This window comes from Eurypyga helias, unplaced genomic scaffold (assembly GCF_000690775.1).
Source record: "Eurypyga helias isolate BGI_N326 unplaced genomic scaffold, ASM69077v1 scaffold24121, whole genome shotgun sequence".
NCBI lineage: Eukaryota > Metazoa > Chordata > Aves > Eurypygiformes > Eurypygidae > Eurypyga > Eurypyga helias.
Genome location: NW_010231831.1, coordinates 6288 through 27373, shown reverse-complemented (window position 1 = coordinate 27373; position 21086 = coordinate 6288). Strand labels below are relative to the sequence as shown.

The following is a 21086-nucleotide window of genomic DNA, read 5'->3' as shown; positions in this document are numbered from 1 at the left end:
ACCCACCGACCTGGGCCGAGCACTGAGCCCGGGCTCCGGGGGCGGGGGCAGTTTCAGGCCCGCCGGGAACACGCCAGCGTTCCCGCGCTAGACCCAGGCGTTTGTAAGGCTCCACTGTGGGAACCGGGAGGCAATAAACACCCTTTCTGCGACCGGCATGAAGTGCTGAGAATTCAACCTATTTACAAAACGGGGTGGAAACGCAATTTTTCCTCTTCCTTCCATTTTTCTTCAAGGTAGGGTTGAATTCACGCTCTCCTTCAGGCGCGACCTGCGAGAAGCAGTGCAGAGATCTGAGGAAAGATCAGAGCCATGCTTTGCACCCCACCCATTACCCATCCTCCCAAATTCTCTGCCAAGGGACGGGTTTTCCAGTGCTCAAACCTTCGCAGTCTCGTCCAGAGCAAGGAAACTAGACACTGAGGAGAGCTGAAGGACCCCTGGTTCCATCTAAGCCACTGATGGACACGATCTGACTGGGAGTGAAAACACAAACCCCCTCCACGTCTGCGTGGGTACGGTGGAGGTGTAAGCCCACCCCAAAAGAAGCACAGAATCTGCCCCAAAGGCAGGCTGAGAACTGTTTGGCAGAAAACCTTTCCCGCATGCAACCCCAAAGCCCGACCGTGTACGTTACTGAGGGCCAACAAGCAACCTTGGATAACCCCGAAATCTGCTAGCGGGTGAAGAGTTGCTGTACGGAGAACAGGTTTTTTCAGGCTCAGAACTGTAAGTGAACAAGCAACAATCAGCCCGACTCGTCGCACGGCATCTCCTGTTAGGCTGGGAAGGCCCCTGCGTTAGCGCACCGCGCACGCAGGCTGCCGCATCCAAGGACAACAGCTTCAGTGACGCTCTGCTGCTCAGCCCTTCGCTTCCCTCCTCCTACAGTTTAGGAGGGGGTAGCCAACTCCCCGTAGCAAGCCTGGGCTTTCTCAGATTTTTGGGGGCTCGCTCCCCCTTGAACCAAGCTGTGCATACTGACCGTTTTGGTCACCACCCTCTTTTCGGGGCCCAGGCGCTTTCTCTGTGGCCTGTCATACGCTGACCTTGCCTTCTAGCCAAGTAAAACCTAAAGTACCCCTGCAAGGGTCATCCTTAAAAAAAAATAATCAAAACTACCCTGCTCTTACTCCCACAATTATTTCTCCTGTGATGAAAGGCTGAGAGAGTTGGGGTGTTCAGCCTGGAGAAGAGAAGGCTCCGGGGAGACCTTATAGCACCTTCCAGTGCCTGAAGGGGCTACAAGGAAGCTGGGGGGGACTTTTTACAAGGACCTGTAGCGACAGGACAAGGGGTAACGGGTTTAAATGGAAAGTGGGGAGGGTTAGATTAGATATCAGGAAGAAATTCTTCCCGGAGAGGGTGGGGAGGCACTGGGACAGGTTGCCCAGAGAAGCTGTGGATGCCCCATCCCTGGAAGTGTTCAAGGCCAGGCTGGATGGGGCTTTGAGCAACCTGGTCTAGTGGAAGGTGTCCCTGCCCATGGCAGGGGAGTTGGAACTAGATGGTCTTTAAGGTCCCCCCCAACCCAAACCATGATTCTAACTCTGCTCCTGGGATGCCTTTGCGTGCAGACACCGAACAGGTACCATCCCCCAGCAGTTACAGACAGCATTTGTAAGAGGCTGAGGACAGCAGGCGTGAGATCAAACCGCACAGCCATTTAAAATGCAGGTGACAGCTACACACCGGTGCTTTAGAGACAGCCCAGAGCTGTGGAGCTGTAAGACATTCACCTTAGCCAGCGGTGCACGTTGTGAGGAAGGAGTGTTAAAAATGCTTGGGGGAGGTGCAGAGCTTGGAACCAGACTCCTGCCTACCCAGTCTGGAGGGCAGGGAGAGGACTGCCAACACGGCTGACTGCTTTGAAGTCAGGGCCCTGCTCGGCTGATGAGTGCAGCCTCTTGGAGCACAAATGGCATTGTGAGCAAGCGGGGGCCCGAGCACGCCCTTGTGACTTAGAGCAGGACTGACTGCACGGCTGCTGCTGGCGCTTTCTTTCAGGGGCCCAGGAGAGCTGCAGCACATTTAATGCATTTCATACAAACACTCAGTTTTGCACACTAACGCCATCTGCTAGAGGGATTCGCTCAAGTTAACGTCATTAAAGCTCAGGCTCCCACACGTGAAACCCCTTCGTAGCACTGACGCCTCTCTGCTGGCCAAGAGGCTCAGCAAGACCCTGGCCCCAGCCAGGTCTGTCCACGGGAAGGTGCCCAGCGGCGAGGTCGGCTGTGATGACAGCACCCCCCAACCCAAGAACTGCAACTGCCAGCAGAATATCCCCACCGGTGTTGTAACACGGGATACTTCAAATTTGGTTGGAAAGAGAGGGGGTTTTAGGAAAGAGAAAAGTGATGCGGTAAGCTGCTCAACACCCGGTGTTAAAACATGCACGTCTGAAGGAGTTTCAGCGCGGTCCCATGAACACGGGAGTAAAGAGTTCAGTAGACACATCGGTTAACATGCCAAACGTCGGTGACAAGTTACTGTGGCCTAGCTTTGTTTATTGGTAGATCACTTTAGTAACCCCAATTCACAAGTAAGCAGTAAAGAACAAAAACTACAGAGGAACACAGGTTACACATGCAAATTCCTGTTCACATTGTCACATGTGCAGGTACATTATGAAGAGCACAGTTCTAAGGATTCTTGACCAAACCAGATCTTAACAAAAACTGTTTTAAAATGCAGGTATGAAAAATTACATGTGAAGAATATAAAGATACCTTTTTACATTTCAGGACTCAAACGCTGCTTTTGAATATACTAGGGATGTACGACAGCTACAGGATTCAAGTAAAAGCAGGAAGAGCTCAAGGAAATAATACTGGTCAGAGGAGAATGGGCATTTACTTTTCACTAAAAATACACAGAATAGCTGAACAGGAAAGTTTACGAAGAGCTTAGGAAAAAAAAAATCACAAGGCTGTAAAGCTGACTAATCACTAATTTTCCTATTTGCTATATAACAGCAATGACATTAAAAGAAACTGCAATTCAACACTTAAAAATGCAACTTAGATTTAAAGACTTTTCAAAAGTGAAATGCAACGACAGCCCTACACTCCAAATTAAATATCGGCTAGGCTCAGACTGAAACATGGAATGTTCTAGATAAAACAAAAATACAGTGTGACTTTTCATTTTTTATTGAGAATGGAACTGAAAGACAATTTCCAAAGCTTGAAAGTAGTAAGTTTAAATGAAACGGAGCTTTCTACCCATAGATGAGCTTTCCACAAGGGTGCAAGATTTTTAATAGCTTGAAGTGTCAAAACCAAAAACTTGTTGCCATTCTCACATTACAAACATGAACTTTTTTTGTCACAAACTTAAATTCATATGCGTTTTGCTACAACATTTAACACATGAACAGACCTATAATGCCTACTGTATTTCACTAAACCAGAAAAGAATACGGGATTTCCATCTACTACTTGTACTGCTTTTAAAAAACATTAACATTAAAAACAAAGCCACTGTTTTCCTTACATCCCTCCTTCCTTTTAAGCTTCTTTCTTTTGCCTGTGGTCTTCTGCCATTTTATCCAGAATTTTCTGTTGAAAAGAAAGCAACGGTACGTTGGCTATATTTCACAGTTCCTCACAGCCACGACATCAGTAACAAACAGCACTCCAGCTTTCAGGCTGTACCCTGCGACTACTAGCTGCAACGGTCAGGACTAACAAGACTGGCACTTCTCCCTACCCTGAAGCACCATAATCACCAGGTCACCAAACAGGGAGCTCACCACCACCAAGCCTCTACCCGGGCCTGCCGTGAGCGCCCTCCTTGCAGGCTGGCAAGCCAAGAGAATCACCTTCCCTTCCATCATGGACTTGCGCCACTTACCTGGTCAGAACTGGCCACCTATACAGCCAGGGACAAAACAGCTCACCCTCCTGGAGAAGGGCTATTCTGGGTGCTTGAGGAACTTGTTATCGCTTCCATGACGTTTGGTAGCGCCACTAATTCATCTGTTTATTTACTCCTGCTGCTCTCAAAGGGAACGAGGCTCCCAGCTAGAGAAGTGCCTTGCCATTGTGAAAAAAAGCTGCATTTCCCCCCTTACTTCCCCGATTCCAAACCCTCCCCCATGTTACAGAGTCATTCAAGAGCAGCTGGCTAGTCATTTGTGCCATGGAAAAAGCAAATCAAAGCATGTTTCATTTAAGTGATAAAGTTAATAAATCAATATTATTCCCCCCCTTCTCCTTTTACGTCAAGTCCCAAAAATCAAGTACCTCAATGGAGAACAAAAAAAAAAAAAGAAAAAAGCTATGGGTGATGGATGAGGTGGGATTTTGTACAAGATTCTGCACAGTAACTGATTTTCTGATCTACTCCTTGATGTGGTTTGCTTTGTGACATTTATTTCTGCCATCTGCCTTCAGGGCCCTACATTGTTTAGGGGTCCCCATAAAGGAGAAAGCAAGTGTTTTGAGCCAGAGATGCCACCGTCTCCCTTTCTATGGGCCCGCCGGCTCTGTTTTCAGCTCCACGATCAACTCCTGTGAAATCCGTTCACGTGAACACTGCATTATTACCAGAATTCCGGTTAGGATTTCCCTTTCTCGGAGGGGATACTCAAAAGCAGCTCACAGTACACAAAGATACAGCAGCAGCACTATCACTCATGCCATGCAATCATGTGATACCTAAGCCAATTAGAAATTGTAAAACGTGTTCACAAAATCAGAAGTTGCAAATACGGGGTTTTTAAATATGTAAAATCTTCAGCTTAAGGTCTGGTGACTGGTTACAAACACTCCCAGAGGAACAACTGGAAGGGATCCGAGTCACCTGTATTTACTCTGCGCCACTACTTCTAAGCTTGGCCTTTACTCCAATCGGAATGCCCGCTTTAATCCAAATTGACAAAAAATGTTGGAGCCCGTCTTTAAAATGTGTATCCTGTGTATTATTGTCAAAGGATGAAGTTTTGGAGAGAATAAGCCAATTTCCACTGCCTGAAAGCTTTTTTTTTCCTTGGTCCAGTCTCGTTCAGATCTATTCCCCAGGAAAGAATCACGCCGTTTAAAATGAACAAGTTTTTGCCTTACCTTCAACTTTTGATAATGAGGAAGGCTGCTGCAATGGGTCTTTTTTGCAACATCTTCATTTGTGTAGAACAGGGAACACAATTTGCAATAAAACCCTGTTTTGGGTACCACATAATTCACACCTAGAGAAGTAAACACCACAAAATAAACTAAGAGATCTACTCTATATCATTTCTTTTAACGTCATTTCAGCTAAATCTTAAAACCATAATTCACTTTACATTAAAAGCTGCTTTATTTTTTAAAACTCTTTGGTTTAGTTTATTCAAGCCAGGGCCTAGTAATAACTAAATATGTGCAGGCCTTTTTTTAGAAACTTAAAAATCAACCTTTCAGATTAAGGGTCCATTTTATTGTTGCGTCAAAAGAACTAACAACGTTCCGTGATCAGTTTCTGAGTATTTAGTATGAATCTAAACTATTACCACTACTGCAATTTGTGCTATTAATTGAATTGGTGTTGCTAAAATATACCTCTTCCAATTTAATTTCTGCCTAAGGAAAGTGTTATGGAGAACTGTATGAAAATAAGGGAAAAGAAAGAAAATACTAGGGTTAGGGGAGGAATGAAGGGGAGAAGAGCGGGAAGCCCTAAAATGATAGGCTCAGAGGCAATGCGTTGCCACAAATAAAAGCCAAATGGGATGAGAAAGGCTACTGCAATGCAGAGACATGTCTGAAAAGAGAAAGAGCGAGCCTTACCAACAGGAACGTTTGGCTGGTATGGCCCAATCCTAAATTCATCTGGAACAAGAGGTTTCTCCGGGACATTCTTCGTTTCCTGTTCATTCTGGGTGTCTGTATTTTCATGGGTGTTTTTCTCAGTATCCTGTACTGTTGTGGTGTCAGAAGCTTCAACGGTTTCAGCCTTCAAATTATCTTCGGTTTTGGTTCCGTTTTCTAGCATTTCGTTTTCCGGCTCTGGCTCCTCCATCTTGTCTACCTTGATTTCTGCCAAGCTATCATCGTTTTTGCCAGCAGATTTTACTGCCAGACCCGACTTGCGGAGTTTTTGATGATCCGAGTCTTCTTCATCACCCACCTCATCTAGAGTGACAAAACCTTCCATGCTCCGTGGAAAGCCACCCACGTATCGCTGTGGAGAAAACGGTTTCCTTACGTCAGCTTACTGTTAAATGTTTCCCTCAAACTGTCTTAAGTTTTAGAAGAGGGGTCTTCTCCCAACTCCCCAGGAAAAGTGCTTCAATTCTTCCTTCAGAACCCACCTCACTCAAAACGTTACTCAAGCATGCAGAGGTGTAACAGTCTCTCTTTAAATGTACTTCACTGTCCCAGAATCAAGTGCTGAATTCCAGAATTTCCCCTCCCCGCCCTCAAGAGGGACCGCTGTTTTATCATATCAACGTCTGATCTTCAATTTGAGAATTGCAGTATCTTTTTGCTCTATTCTTACTTTGAAAGTCCTTCTAAGAGGAGTGTTTTAAGTGGGAGCCATTTGGGAATGCCCAAGTTTTGTTTCTATTTGAGACAGTCCCAAAAGATCCTCAGATTCATGCCTCGGTAAGAGGTAAAACCTTACAGACCACTTCTGTGCCCACAGGCTTAGCAGCGCTCCTGAGCGGGACCGCAAGAGCATTAGCTTTACATCTGCAGCTCTTCAGGGAAGCAAGTCGGGGGGTTGAGGCAGTTTATTATGAGAAGAATTCATGCAGAATTAACCCCAACACCCTGTCACCAGCTTCCTTGGGAAGGATCCCTCAGAACCGAAAGCCAGGCATGCTTCATCCATTAAGAATAAGGAACATCCCTTACTTCTTTGCAAAACAGCATTCCAAGTCAATAATGTTACTAAAACTCTGCGTGCTACTCCACACGACAGCGTGTGATTTAAACAGGAAAAAAGGCAGCTGGTCGGACATGAAAAACCACCGGAGCGTGGGACTGTCTGCTGAGGAAAATGAAGTTCACAGCAAGTAGCCTAAGACTGAAGACACCCTGAACTGCCTTGGTTTTTTGCTTTCTCCAACGGGCCGTGGCTAACGGCCAGTGGACCTGCCCACCTGTCTGAGCATAGTGAGCGGGTGTACCTACAATTCTGTCTGCATCTAGGTCAGCCTCCAGCCCCAGATAAATCATTTTTTGAATGTCATTGTTCTCCTCTGTGCCTGAAAGAGCCACTGACTACAGTCAGTCTCGTGAGAAACTGATGAGGAGAAAAGAGCTGCTTAGTGAAAAAAGGGGTGAAGAGAAAAGCAAGGGAAACCCCAGGAAGTGACATGGTAGAAGCCCACAAGAAGCACACCTGAAAAAAGAAACAGTGATTGCTAACTCATTCCATCAGCAACTTGTATCCAAGGGATCTTCCACACAGGAGCTTTACCACCCACTTCCCTTCAGACGTGCCAAGCACACGTTTTAAAGACCCACAGCAGATCTGCAGTAACATGTACTCTGGTGTGCTTATCTAAGTTAGACAGGGTGTTCCACACTCAGGTACCCTGCTACATGATTACCTTTTTAAGCTTTTTCTTTGTTGCTGGACTGGCCACAACATTTCCCTCAGTTTTTACGGACACATCTTCAGCTGGCTCCTTCTTTTCTTCAGTAGTCACATCAGCTAAAGTGGCAACGTCTGCGTCATCCCCCGCTGAGCTGCCACTTTCTAACAGTGCTGCTGCTTCCTCCTCATCCACCAGCAGCTCGTCTTCAGATTCAAGGAGTAAACTGGGCTCGTCTTGGTCTGCCTGTTCACTACTTTTAGCGACTGATGGCTCAGCAGCATCATCTGGTTTCTCCTCTTTCACTTTCTCTTCTGCACTGCCACTTTCAGGTTTCTGAGTAGCATCTGGTTTAGCCTTCTTATCGGTTGGAGCATCTTTGCTGTCTGGAGAATAGGTTCTCTTTCTGTAAAGAGCAGAGAATACTTGCTTGTAAACCTGAAGAGAGGCCAGAAATGACTAACAAAAGGTAGGTTCCCGAGAAAGGCTGCATTTCAGTTGAGAAAACAGAAGGTTGAGGGAAACCTCGAAGGACACCATGCTTCAAATACACAAAAGGCTACTGCAAGGAGGAACTGTCCTTACAAGACACAACACCTGCTCAGGGGTTCAAACTGCAGGCAGGCAAGGCTAATTAAGGACTGGAAAAGACTTCCTGAGGAGCCTGAAGAGGCTGTGAAGTCTCCATCAATAGAGGAAGAGGGCAGGTAGCATATTAGATACAGTTAACCCCCGGACACAACAACCAACGATTTGATCTTGTCAAGTCAGGAGCTTGCCTGATTTCTTCTGCATAAGCTCTAGTCTGGATAAGGTTTTTTCATATTTCTTTTACACAACACTATACTTCAGCAATAGGAAGTTACCTAGTTTTATCCTTTTTCAGCAGTTCAACTCCTTTGTTGGGAATCTAAAACAAAAACAAAACCCCTGTGAGTCACAGCAGAGTATCATTTATCCAGCTGTTGCAGCATTAACTCAGACCAGACAGCACAATCTAGGCAAGCGCTTAATCCACGGGTACTCTTACCATGCCCACCTACCAACCAACCAACCACCTGCTATTATGTTACACAGGACCTTACCATCTCCTGTCTTTATTGAAAAACTGATAATTACCATGAATGAAAAAACCAAACGGGCTATCTTGCTCAACAACAACAACAAAAAAGTCATATACAACTCCCCTTTTGTTTATGAGCTGATACAGGGTGGTGCAGGCAACGACACAAATCAGCCTTTGTGCCCTTCCCCCTGTCACTAGAAGTGGGCTGCACAGAAAGCTTTTGGAGACCCAAAACATGTATTTAGGAGTTACTGAATAGGAAACTCCATTTGTATGGTAGTAATGTGGAGTATTTGAGTTTGGCACAAAGTGTTCATTTCTGGTGCACCATCATGTGCAATACTCAGATTTCTTCCTACTCCACAACAAATCTCTTATGTATTTCACCCGACAGCTTGACAGTTCACAGTTCTGCTTCTCAAGTGTCCTAGTCTGATGGAGAAAGCCTTAAAATTACAAGCCTGATGATACATCAAAAAACCTCAAAAGCTATCAGCCAACCCTCTCCTCCTTGATAGAAGCTGCATGTGCAAAGGTGCAGTTACATCCCAAGTTCTGACAAAGCTTGTTCTTAAAAAATTAAGACCGTAAGACTAAACCTGTCCGTCTAGGTAGTTGGGGGAGTGTCAACAATCGGCACCAAAAAGCTTTCTGCTGCAAATGAAGAAGGGTTTTGGGTGGCATCCAACAGAGGAAACATGCTGTTGTAGTACTTCCTAGTTTACATGGAAGTAAACGTGTGCAACAAAAGAGACACAGTGCCCAGCGGCTGTGAGAAAAGCCAAGAATTCAGCCAAGAATTTCTGCCACCCAGCAGTCACTTCATTTTCAGAGGGAGATGAGAAAGAAGAACCCATGTTATAGAACGCTCTAAATGGAGAAATTTTAATTAAAATCTACTATGTTAATTACTCTAAAATCTGAGGAGTTGTTTGGGGTTTGTTTAATATGCAGGGAAAATCCTTTTACTTAGTTCTAGGCCTCCTAACACCACACTCACACTAAGTAACTGCACTTAAGTAGCCAGAAAATACTAAAGCGAATCCTTCCCTTTTACAAGCAGCACTGAATTCTCAACAAGCAACGCCTGCCTTCTACTTCACTTTACACCTTTATGCACAACTAAAAACATTGCTTACCCTTAAGACCAGTTTCTTGTATTTTTCAGATAAGTCTACTTTCACACATCTGCCTTGGAACCAAAGGGCTTTGTTGGCACAATGCTCAACCATAGCTAAAGCATCTTCTCGGGTCTCCATCTCAATGAAAGCCTGGAAAGATTCAGACACATGTTAAGAACAACGCTGAGATACGTAACCCTCACAGGCAAAGCAGTTTACTTAGAACACACCACTCCCAGAAGCTGAAACAAAATCATGAGATTCAGCTACATCCATCGTCTCCAAACTAGCCGTACATCTTAAACCAAAGCACTCTATATACCCAGCTTTCCCATTCAGTAATATCTGCCCCACACAAAGTTCTGAAGTGAAACAACAGGCATTTAAATAATCTGGGGCAGGGAGGAAGGTCACCACCAAGTAGAATACTATTCCAAATAAAAGGCATCTGGACAGTGGAACTCATTTATTTGGTGCCTAAGTATCTGGGAATTCCAGGGTAGGTGAGAAACCAGCCCAGTATTTTATTTTTTGAGAGAAGCCCAAAACGGAAAGGCAGCAGCTGCTGGTCTAAGCCCTGCTTTTTGAGGTGTTCCTCCAAGAAACAAGCCTCTGGCACAGTAAGCCTGCAGAACAAGCTGTTAAAAACACATCTGGGCTGGAGTATCACTGGCAGATAGAAAAAAGCTGTTTCTGCATCCAACTTGGACAGCAACGGGTTTTGGTTTTCCAGTGATAAAAGGTCAGGGAGGACTTCCTAGTGGTCATACAATAGATTCTAGTAATTTTTCATTCCACATGTGGCATTAGGGATTCAGGTACTCATCTCTTCGGAAAAGCACTGGAATTTCCTATTTAATTCAAGAGAGCAACACACTGGGACTGCAAAGCTCAAAAAAATTTAGAACTAAATACTTTAAAGTCTTGTGTAGTTACAGAAGTCACGCACATCCAAAGCATTTTACTATACATGTGCAACGTGCTAACTTTTTATCTTAGAGAGCCGCAGCAGGACTGCTTTTGCTTAGTTTTGCACGATGAAAAATAAAGGGTAAACAAAAGAAACGTGTAATAGTGGAGTACATTTGTTAAGGTTTCACAGGTAATGTTTTTTCAGCCTCAAAAAGACTCAGAAATCTGCATAACAAAAACATGAAGTCTCAGTGCTAAATATACCTTCTTCACAGCTGAGGCCAGTTCTTAAAGCAGCTCACGTTACAGCAACATTTCGCAGCAAGCTGTAGAGCAAGAACACCACCTACATAGTCCTCTAATGATCCCAGATCTATGCTAGAGGAGAAAGTCTACACCAACTAAAGGCATGTCATTTCTTCACAGTTGAAAACCTCCGTTTCAAATCTTCACGTATGTACCTATGTCCCTACAGTCGGTTACCTGGCTTTTCATTCTCATGAGTATGTAGTTCTTAATCTTTCCGTACGGTTCAGCCAGTTTGAGCACTGCATTGTCAGAGTATCCCGAATGAGGCAAATTGCTGAGGTGAATCACACGACCAAGTTCTGGTTTTGGCGGCTCAGTTTTTTGGTCAGGTTTACCCTCGGGTTTCTAAAATTAAGAGGGAAGGAGATTTTTAGAAGTATATACTACAGAAAACATCCATGGTGGCTGTCTCTTGATTAACTTGATACAGCTGAGAAGTACATAAATTAAGAATAACTTAAACGCAACGGCCTCCTAACCCTGACTTGCTCAGCTTAAGATAGGGCAAAGTTAAAGTTAAAAAGTTTTACCTTTATTCTTTTGTACTTCTGTGACAAATGGACTCTGACTGGTTTACCAAATACGAGTGCGGGTGTTGTTGAGTAGTACTCCACTGCAGCCTGGGCATCTTCAGTGGTCGACATTTCAATAAATGCCTGGAATTATTTAGAAACAGATTAAGCGATACTCCGTCATGAATATTTTTGTTTAAAAACCTCAAGCTCTTCCTTACTTTCCTGTAAAAATAGCTGCATCCAAAAAAAGAAAATTGCCTTTTGGTTACAACATTAACTGACCTTGGCATGAATGTCACAGACTTTATTTAGGTGCACAAACAGAACTATTTGGTTTGTTTACATTCATTCCACCTACATTTGGGTTCAGAACATTTAATTGCTTCCTGCTTTCTTCCCTGATGTGATACTGGCTTTTTCCACCCTTCAAAATACAACACACACTATAATCCAAACTAAGACCAAGTTCCAATATTCTCTGAAAACTGACAAGTACAGAGTTTGCTAGCATAGTGTATGAGAAAGTCGTGAACAACCAACAAGAAGGAAGTTTTAACAATATTGAGGATAAAATGCAGTACTACAGTATTTCTGGAAAGAAACATACTAGTCACTCTCCCTTTCACACGTGTGACATCTCGCTTGGTAGCGGGGCCCATCCTTTTACAAGGATTCAGCTCAGACAGTAAGTGTACTAGAGACACCAAGCAGTGCAACAGCAGTACTGAAGGACCAACCGTACCTCATTGATTTTGTTCAGAATCAGGTGATTTGTAATTATCCCAAATGGTTCAACAAGCTGAAGCAGCTGGTATCTCAAGTTCTTTCCCCTCTGGAAATCCATGATGTGAACAACTCTGCTTGTTTCCTGTTGGAGACAAAGCATGCACACACAACATGAAAAGACGGCATGTATCAGCCAACCTAAAAAGAAAGTCTGTCTCCTCTGCTTTCTAGTTGTGCTCCCACTCCCCATTTTTAAATCTTCAATAGTAACCAAAATGAGGAGTCTATAGAAAAGGCACAGAACCTCCTGAGATTTACACAGAGGAAGATGCCTGCCATGCCAAAGCTGCCTTTCTGTATGTTCGTGTCCCACAGCTTCATCATAAGAGAATGTTTAAATATGGTCTGTGCAGTTCTGGAACACGTATTTTGGGGAGAACTTGGCACCACGCAACACCAGTCTTATTCCAAAGCTCCAGTTATTGCCACACAAGTAAATCCCAAACCTTCTCTTTTAAAGACAATCCATTCATTCCAAAAAACCCTTATGAAAACAAGCAAAAAGCGTATTTGCATAAAACTGAAATAAAGCCAACAATTTTTTATACTAACCACTCTGCCCTTTTGCATGTGCCTCGGTCCTTGCATGTTTCCATTTCCAGCTCCTTTAAGAAATGAAAAGAATGAGCAAGCTCAGTTCCAGCTCTAAGACTGCGATTCACATGTCCCTTCACAAGTCCGTGAGATGCAAGTCACTTGTAATACTAAACCAGAATGACATCAAGTTTTTAAAACTTGATTAAAACTAATTATTTCATTACAGTCTGAAAAGGCTGTTCATACATTTCAGAGCTCTTGTAACTTCAGGTCCTCCTTCTTGATCTTTTGGTTCAGTTTAACATTAGAGAAAGAGCTGCATTTACTGATGTACAGAAATAACAGAGAGTAAGTAAAGCCCATTAAAACAACCCTCTCTTTTAGAGTAAAATTTGACATAGCAAAACATCTCTGTAGACAGATTTTTACAACTGAGGTTTTAGATGTAGAAAAAGACTCCTAGCTCTGGCTTTAAAACAACACAAATTCTATCATACTGCCCATTTTACTAGGAAACACCTGAAAAGCGCCTTTCGTACCTGACATGGAGCCAAACTGTCTGAGATGTTTTGAAAAATTAACAATACTGTTTAAATTAAATTAAGTATGAATGCATCTGTCATCTAAGATTTGTTTATAGTGTCTGAAACACTTGTACTCTGTCAAGATACGTAGGCAAACTAATTAGTTTTGCTCTTTTAGTCACTCAAACTATTTAAAAGGTAGGAAGTAATTTCAGGCAAGAACCTGATCCTTAGCCTGCTTCCTGTGAAGAAAAGGCTTGCATGAGCTATCTTCCCATTTCTCAGCTGCTATTCAAATCTATTTGTCAAATTCATTTGAAATTACAAACAAAAAGAACACTTCAGAAGGTGAATTCTTAAGAGTTTCACAAAAAACCCCCAACCACCAACATGTAGCTAAACAAGATACACAAAAACTTCTAGACAGGAAAAAACAGGATCCAAAACATGTGTGGATTAATCAAATACCACTTAACAACAAGAAAAAAGAACAGCCACAATCATGCGGCTGACAGCTAGCAGATGGTAGAAAGGTCAAAGTGTGGGATCTGAGTATGAGCTTTTGGCCAGTGAGGAACCAAAGTATTTCAGTTCCACTGCTCAGAAAAGTGGGTGGGTTGTTTTTTTGTTCTAAGACACTGGTAACAAATTAATACAAGAACAAAAACACCAAGAACTTAAGTCCTGTAAAAGCAGGTGCCTGTTGATGTTACCTCTTGGCCCAACAGGAGGTCCTCCAAGGTGAAATGGGGGTGGTGGTGGTCCCAGAATTCCTGGTGCTGGGTTTGTGGACTGCTGCAACATAAAGGGATCACCCCTGGAAAGAGGGGAAAACAACAGCTCAAGTTTAAACCAAAAAACTGCAAAGCTTTCATTGCTAAAAACCCCACAACTAATGCCTGCAGAGCATCCAAGAAGTTAGCTTTAGCTACTTTTACTGCTGCTCTTCAGCTAGCAGGAAACCAAGGGAGGTACCCGTTTGGAGAAAAGGAGGTATGCTGTGTCATACAAACTGTTATTGATGTCCTCTGCCTCAAGTAAACTACAAGGACTTTAAAATTCATTACTACTTACATTCCATGCCCTGAATCACTGTCAGGATTCCATTCTGGGTATCTAAAAAGAAGCAAAAGATATTAAGAAAAATACAGTCCCCTCTACCTACGTAGTAACGTTCACACCAGCAGCAACACCTCTGCATGTTAACACCGATAAAACAGACAGTAACACTGCCCACTGCAAGAGACAGGAGCAGCACCTACGGCCACAACAGAAGGGCTGTTCTCGCTGAGAAACCACCTACGCTACACGTAACACGCCTGCCAGTTCCTAACACACACTGCACAGTTCGTTGTACAACAGGAATTTAGAGGTTGGTACCAGTGACCAGTAAAACATTCCAACAGATTCTCAACTCAAGATCCATCTCTTTAAAATGTTACATATGGATCAATAGGGTTCACGTTAGGAACAGAGATCCCTTTCCGTCCTGAAGATGCTCTTTTAAGTCGCGTGTTTTTGTTCCCTCCACGGCACAGCGTGTTTTCTAAACCGGCCTCATGCAGCGTCACTGACCATTTAGCTGTACCTGCCCCCACACCACAAGAATGTTTAGTGTACTTCAGATTCATACATTTCAAGCAGCAGCTGACAACGTCGGCTGTGAGTCGCTCCATTGATATGGTGGTTCCACTCCTGCAGCAAAGTAAATAATTAAAAATTAACAGCCACATACAGAAAGTCATTTTAAACATCATCATGTGGCAGAGCGCAGTAGCTTCTCTTCTACATATGCACAGGTAACGGAATCTTTTGGGAGTGCGTTAAGGAGGCTCTGAAATGGGCACATCTCAACTCCTAACCTGGGTCAAAAGGTGCCTGATGAAAAATGCCTTGCAATCGATGGGCTTGATCCTGCCTCAGAGGCACAGAGCTTACCAGGGCATAGCTGCTACAGCACACATGCTCATCACTGCGACTTCAGCTTTTACAGCTGGATGCTGAGGTTTTTTTCTTCTTCAGTAATTTTAGAATTTCCTCCGCTCTCTCCGCTTCATTCTTCAGACTTTCATAAAGAGCAGCATGAACTAAACACTCCAGTTTTTAGAAACATAAAAAAGCCAGGAAATTGCAAGGAAATCAGAAAGGAAAGACTAAAATCAATGAAAGTGCATAGCTAGGACAAACTACAAGTACAGAGGTGAAATATAAAAATTCATGACTGTTTGGGGGGAACCATCTAGAAAAAAAAAAATCTAAATCAGGATGGTAAGGGAGCAATAATGGAGTTAAACTAAATCAGCCAGGTAAAATCCCTTCTGGTTGTGGCTTTAGCACTAGAAAGGAATGAGGGCCGTCTGCATTTTCCCTGCAGATTATTTTGATAAGGGAGTTAGTTATTTCAAGAGGAGAGAGGGCACGGGGACTTCTCCTGTACCAAAGTCCAGAGTGCTTGATCTCCGTATCCTGATGTTCTTGCAAGCTACAGCACTAGTTTGTGTGATATTGGCATCTGCAACGTGAACAAACTACTGAGGTGTCACTGCTGCACATCTGAGCCACAGCCTAATTCCCACTGCTAGCCTTCAGTAGGCAAAGGGATCAGCAGAGACACTCGGGGCAAGTAGCTTTAGGAAGGGGAAGGTAATTACAGATCTTGGGGGCAGTTTAACAACTGGAGGCTTTCACTCATCTGCTGGTGAACACATACACTGCACTGGCTGACTGTTTTATATGTCTCTTTAATGTGTATTTCTGCTCAGCACCCACAAACGTGGTTTTTTCCTTATCCCTCATCTCTCCTGACTTTTTCCTTCTGCCACACTGCAGCCGTGCTTCTGGCTACGAGGACACTGAGGCTTACTGTAATGTTTCCACATGCTCAATGCCTACCTCGCACTTCGCACAAAGGAGAAAACCTGGACCCAAAGTCTCCCATCAAGTACTGTTAAGCTACACGACAATGTTACTCCACGATACACAGAATAGATAGAGTGTGGAGGGAGAGGAAACTTCCATTCATTTTATCAAGAAAATGTAAAACGAGAGCACCGCTTTTTCAAGTTAACTGCACAAGGTGTGTAACTGCAGAGCCTACACATTAGTACTGTCCTACAGAAAACAGTCCTTTACACACTAAAAACCTCTCTAAATTTGGTGCACCAGAGGTAAGACATCAGTGGCTGATTCAGCCAAGTATAAAGTACTTTGAAGCTATTTAAACACGTAATTTAAAATTATTATAAACTGAAAATAGACATTATCTGCAAACTATAGAGCCAAAGTTCGGGAGATCCAATCCTCATTATACTTAAAATGCTTTTAAATTGGCAAAAAAGGAGATCCGACACATAGTTTAGGATTTCCCACCCCCCGGCAAAGTTTTCAGAACAACAATGGCTCATCTGAAGTATTAACATTTTATGAAATACAATTATTATCCTGGACTTCCCTTTACACCCTGCCTCTACCCAGTCTGAAGCATCACTCCTCTGAGGTTTCAGGACATTAGATATTTACTGACACTAATTAACATGAATGCCTAAAGCCAGAGAAAATCTGAACTGGGTTTTTTAAAACTCAGATTACCTTTTGCCTGAATTGATGCACGCAAGAGGACACACTGTTCTTCAGAAAACTAGGCCAAACTTAAGCACATAATTTTAGACAGCCCTCTATTAGGGACACAGCCATGTTTTTCCTTGGAGATGTATCACTGTTCCAAGTGTTTAACCTCCAAATTCTCCTGCTGGTCTTGCATCAGGCTTTCTCCAGCAGGGAAAACAATACCTCCACAGCTAACACCTCATGCCCTGACAAAAGGATCAAGATTGACAAAGTGCCTAAAAAAAAAAACTAGGGCACAATTTACTGCACAATTAAGACCGAAAACAAACTAGGTCTTAAAAATATATACACATCAAATTTAAGCAGCAATTAAAAACATCACTAAGAAAATACAGAGGACTAGTCTGGCAGCTTAAGTTACACCAGGGGTGTTTAACCCCCTGCTTGGGCTTAAAACAGACACTGCTTTATCCTGCACTTCTAAAACATCTTCTATGATACTGTTATTTGGAAGTGGGGAAAATGAGATTTTGATACTGCGATAGTAAGGTGATATTGTCCCAGCTAAGAACAGCATTCCCTTTCTGCTTTCCGTAAATTTTGGTTCAGAACCGATTAAAAGTTCTACTTGATTCAATTTTGTTAAGAGACACAAAACAAGAAATTCTGTAACTGTTAGGTATGCAAAGCGGAGGAAAAAAGGAGGAAAGAGAAAAATTCTTGTGGTGACATGTTTTCTGAATCAGAAACAAAGCCCAAACATGGGTCACAAGAAACAGATGATCCAATCTCAAATATTTTATGGTGTACTAGCAGATTAAGTCAAAGTATATTCATTAAAATAATAATAATAAAAAAAGATGGGTTTACACGTTACAGAAGAAGTCAGCCACTTAAGTTACGCTTTCAAAAGAATTTGGTATTTCTCATACCTGGAAAGATATTTCAGGTTGGATATCCTTTCAACAGATCTTCATACCAAAGCACACTAAGAACCACGAGGCTTTAAAATAAAGAACCCTACTTACAGGATTACTGGTTGCCATCTTCAAGGGCCTCAGAAGTTTATGGTTTCAAACTAACCAAATGAAGTCCTTTTACAGACCTGAGCATGGCATCTAAACTGTTAACACTTAAAACCTTTTACGAAAACAAATGTCAAATATGGGAGACAAGAAACCCAGATTACTGCGATTATTTTATATACAAAGTAATTAAAGCAACACAAGTTCATGAACTGTCGGATCAGCTGGAGTCTTGAGTGTGCGCTCTGAAACGGGTTTGATCATTTCCTGGCAGGGACAGAATTAACTCTGTGTTTCAAAAAGATTAGATGTACAGAAGCAGCACTTTGAGAGGTAACTGTAAAGAAATGGTTAGTAACAGCAATTCCACATTGTATCAATTTTACAGTAATAGCACGTATTATGTTCTCAATTGAAGGCCTTCAAGCTAATTAGCCACTAATTGTGACAAGAGGGGCACTGTATTAGCCAATTAGCCAATTAAATTGCCTAGTACACTGAAAATCAGCAAGATGAGCAAAATTGGAAAAGCTGAAAGTGAGAAGGCTCTGAAAACCATGACTGAATAAACAGGCCATTTTGAGTAACCTGCTACCTTGGCAGAGAGTTGAACTACTCGTGAATAAGCTAAGAGGGAAGCCTCAGCACAACCGAATACACCCGAAGATCCACTCTACTTGCGAGCCAAGAACACTGCTAGGAACTCAGAGCGGGATACTGCAACAGCAGACTGATTGCTCGGAGAGTCTACAGGGATAGATGCAACATGTGACAATAAAAAGTGAGTCTGAAGTGTCTAAGAAAGTTGTGAAAAGGGAGAAAAATGACGACAAATTTCAGCCATAGTATGAGATAGAGTGTTAAAGTGAAATTAAAAAGGCAAGAATGAGCTAATCTAAAACGTGTTTTTATTTTTGGCAAATAAGTTCCAGGGCTCTACATTTTTTTTTCCCTTTAGACTGGGAAAAAGCAGAACTGTGCAAGAATGCATCTTAACTACGTATAAATCAGCAATCAAGACAGATGTGGAGGAGAGCTGAAACTAGCTTCCTGAATAGCACAGTAGATACACTGCAAAAAAACACCCCAAACCAACACAAAATAAAAAAACCCGCCCCAAAACTGCTTGAATGCCAGATGTTTGTGGTTAAGAGAACATGTAGATGTAAAATATAAATAAGATATCCCAGCAGATGACAGCTGTTTGACTCGAAGTTAAGCAATCTGGGTAAACAAATACATTAATGTAAAGCCCTGGTTTACAACGTTTGTTAACAATTACCTTGTAAATAAACCAAGTGCCTTTTTCACTCTCAAACCAACTTTCAGATCATTTCAAAAGCAACCAGGCTATAGAAATCATTAAAGAAATAGGTAAAAACAGAACAGATACTACAACGTAAAGGAAAACAGAAGTTATCTGGTGCGTAACTCACCTTATTAGAATGAACTGGCATATCACATATAGAGCACAGATGGGGATAACCCTTCGGTAAGAATCCATGGAAGTCTTCAATATTGCTATTTGGAGGAGCACCTCTCTTTTTCTCAAAGAGGGATCTCTCGGGACCAGGACCACGACCCATTCTGTCATACTCACTGTCAAACTTATGATAGTTATGCGAAGTCTCGCCATAAAAAGATTCATCCCTACACCTTTCTCCATCTCTTATTCTGTCATCTTCATAATCCATTCTGTCATAATAACCAGATTCTTGAGAACGACTTCCATGGTCGTAGTCAACCACTGGGTTGAGACTAGGACCACGATCATCAAAGCTATCTCTTCTAAAATGCCTTTTTTCTTCCCAATCATCCCTAGGTACTCTGTACGGTGGTTCCCGTGTGGATGATCTGCCATCTCTACCATAACCTTCTTCAGCTCTCCTCCTTTTAAGTTGTAGAAGGATCTGAGGCAAGTTTTCAGGAGTGATCTTGTCCTCGGGATAGCGACTCAGTTCATCTAAGTCTCTAGCAGACAGACCAAAGCTGGCCAAAATGTTAGTGGCCTGGTCTGCATCTCCACGGTGCTGAGAAGACAAAGGGAGCGGACCTCTACTTCCAATGTTAAATATAGACTGCAAATTATGGGAAGAGGTACTACCAGAAGACAGTGCACTATGAGATCCTTGTTGGTTCAATGAAGAACTCATTCCAAGATTCATCAAGCTAGCAAGGCGTGCAGTACCCTGGTTCATCCTTCCAAGAGATGCGGGCATATTTAAAGACTGGGTAGCAGCAGCAAGAAGGCCTATTCCTGCAGAGAGGTCACGCCCATGACCTTGTGAATCCCTACTCAGAGATGACTGCTGGAATGACTTGGACATTGTAGAACTATAGCTTGTCTACTTTATGGATCAAAAAAAAGTTTGTTTTTCCTCTTTTATAAGATGGCTGAAAAGAGAGCTCACACTAGAAAGCTAGGCAAACTTCACTTCAAAAATGGTAACGCCAAGAAAGAGGATCAATAATGACTGCAGATCTTCTTCAAGCTGAGAAACACCAGACAAGTCTGTAGAAAAACAAGCAGTTTTAGTCATAAATCCCTTTAAAACAGATGCAGTTTTAAACTTATGCATCATGTTGATCTAAAAACATTAAAGATCTCAATCTTACAAGGCTTTTATTATATAACTTAACAGATTCAAGAGGTACCCAGAACCTACATATATTATTTCAGATAAAACCAGTAGGGTTTCCTATACACACTACTACTCTGCTACAAAAAGCTACTTTCATACCGAAGACAAGTGAATTTCAGAAGTTTGGGATGTCTGAAAGCATCTAAAGTTTACTAGCATACAAGCCTTGATCTCTGGTTAATGGTTTTGTTTATACCCTACATTTCTGTGCTGTGTCTATGAGAAGACCACAACAAAAATTTTTAAGCCCATAGAATCCAAGATGACTTTGGCATATAATACACATTTGAAAACGAAACCTATACCACCACAGAACAGGACGAAAGAAAGTTAAAAGTAACTGAAGTTTGGGCAAAAAAGTTTCTGCTTAAGATCTGGTAAATAAGACCAAACACAATATTCAATCTTTATGCAGTAAAATTCAAATTACTGATGTGAAGACAGATGTGAACAAGAATAATAAGTTTTAAATTTTGCAGGAAGTAAACAAGACCTCTTGTTCAAATTGCAGTTATACTGGTATCAGCACTTAGGAAGTGATTCTTTACTCTGTC

General features: G+C 42.5%; 1 protein-coding gene across 2 annotated transcripts; it reads right to left on the bottom strand.

Moving 5' to 3' along the window:
* Positions 1–2492: 2492 nt before the first annotated feature.
* On the bottom strand, positions 2493–20502 carry MATR3 (matrin 3). Of its 2 annotated transcripts, none has more exons than XM_010161240.1 (14): positions 19327–20502; positions 14932–14993; positions 14373–14414; positions 14005–14115; positions 12790–12844; positions 12194–12319; positions 11467–11592; positions 11111–11281; positions 9734–9865; positions 8395–8438; positions 7544–7934; positions 5772–6012; positions 5070–5191; positions 2493–3563 (listed from the first exon to the last, which is right to left on the bottom strand). In XM_010161240.1, exons 1-14 carry the CDS (start codon positions 20215–20217, stop codon positions 3513–3515), a joined length of 2565 nt encoding a protein of 854 aa, XP_010159542.1. In that variant the 5' UTR covers positions 20218–20502; the 3' UTR covers positions 2493–3512. The 2 variants fall into 2 exon arrangements, with proteins under 2 accessions (XP_010159542.1, XP_010159541.1); XM_010161239.1 differs by having other exon boundaries at positions 5772–6165; positions 12790–12842; positions 14012–14115.
* Between the last annotated feature and the right edge of the window lie 584 nt (positions 20503–21086).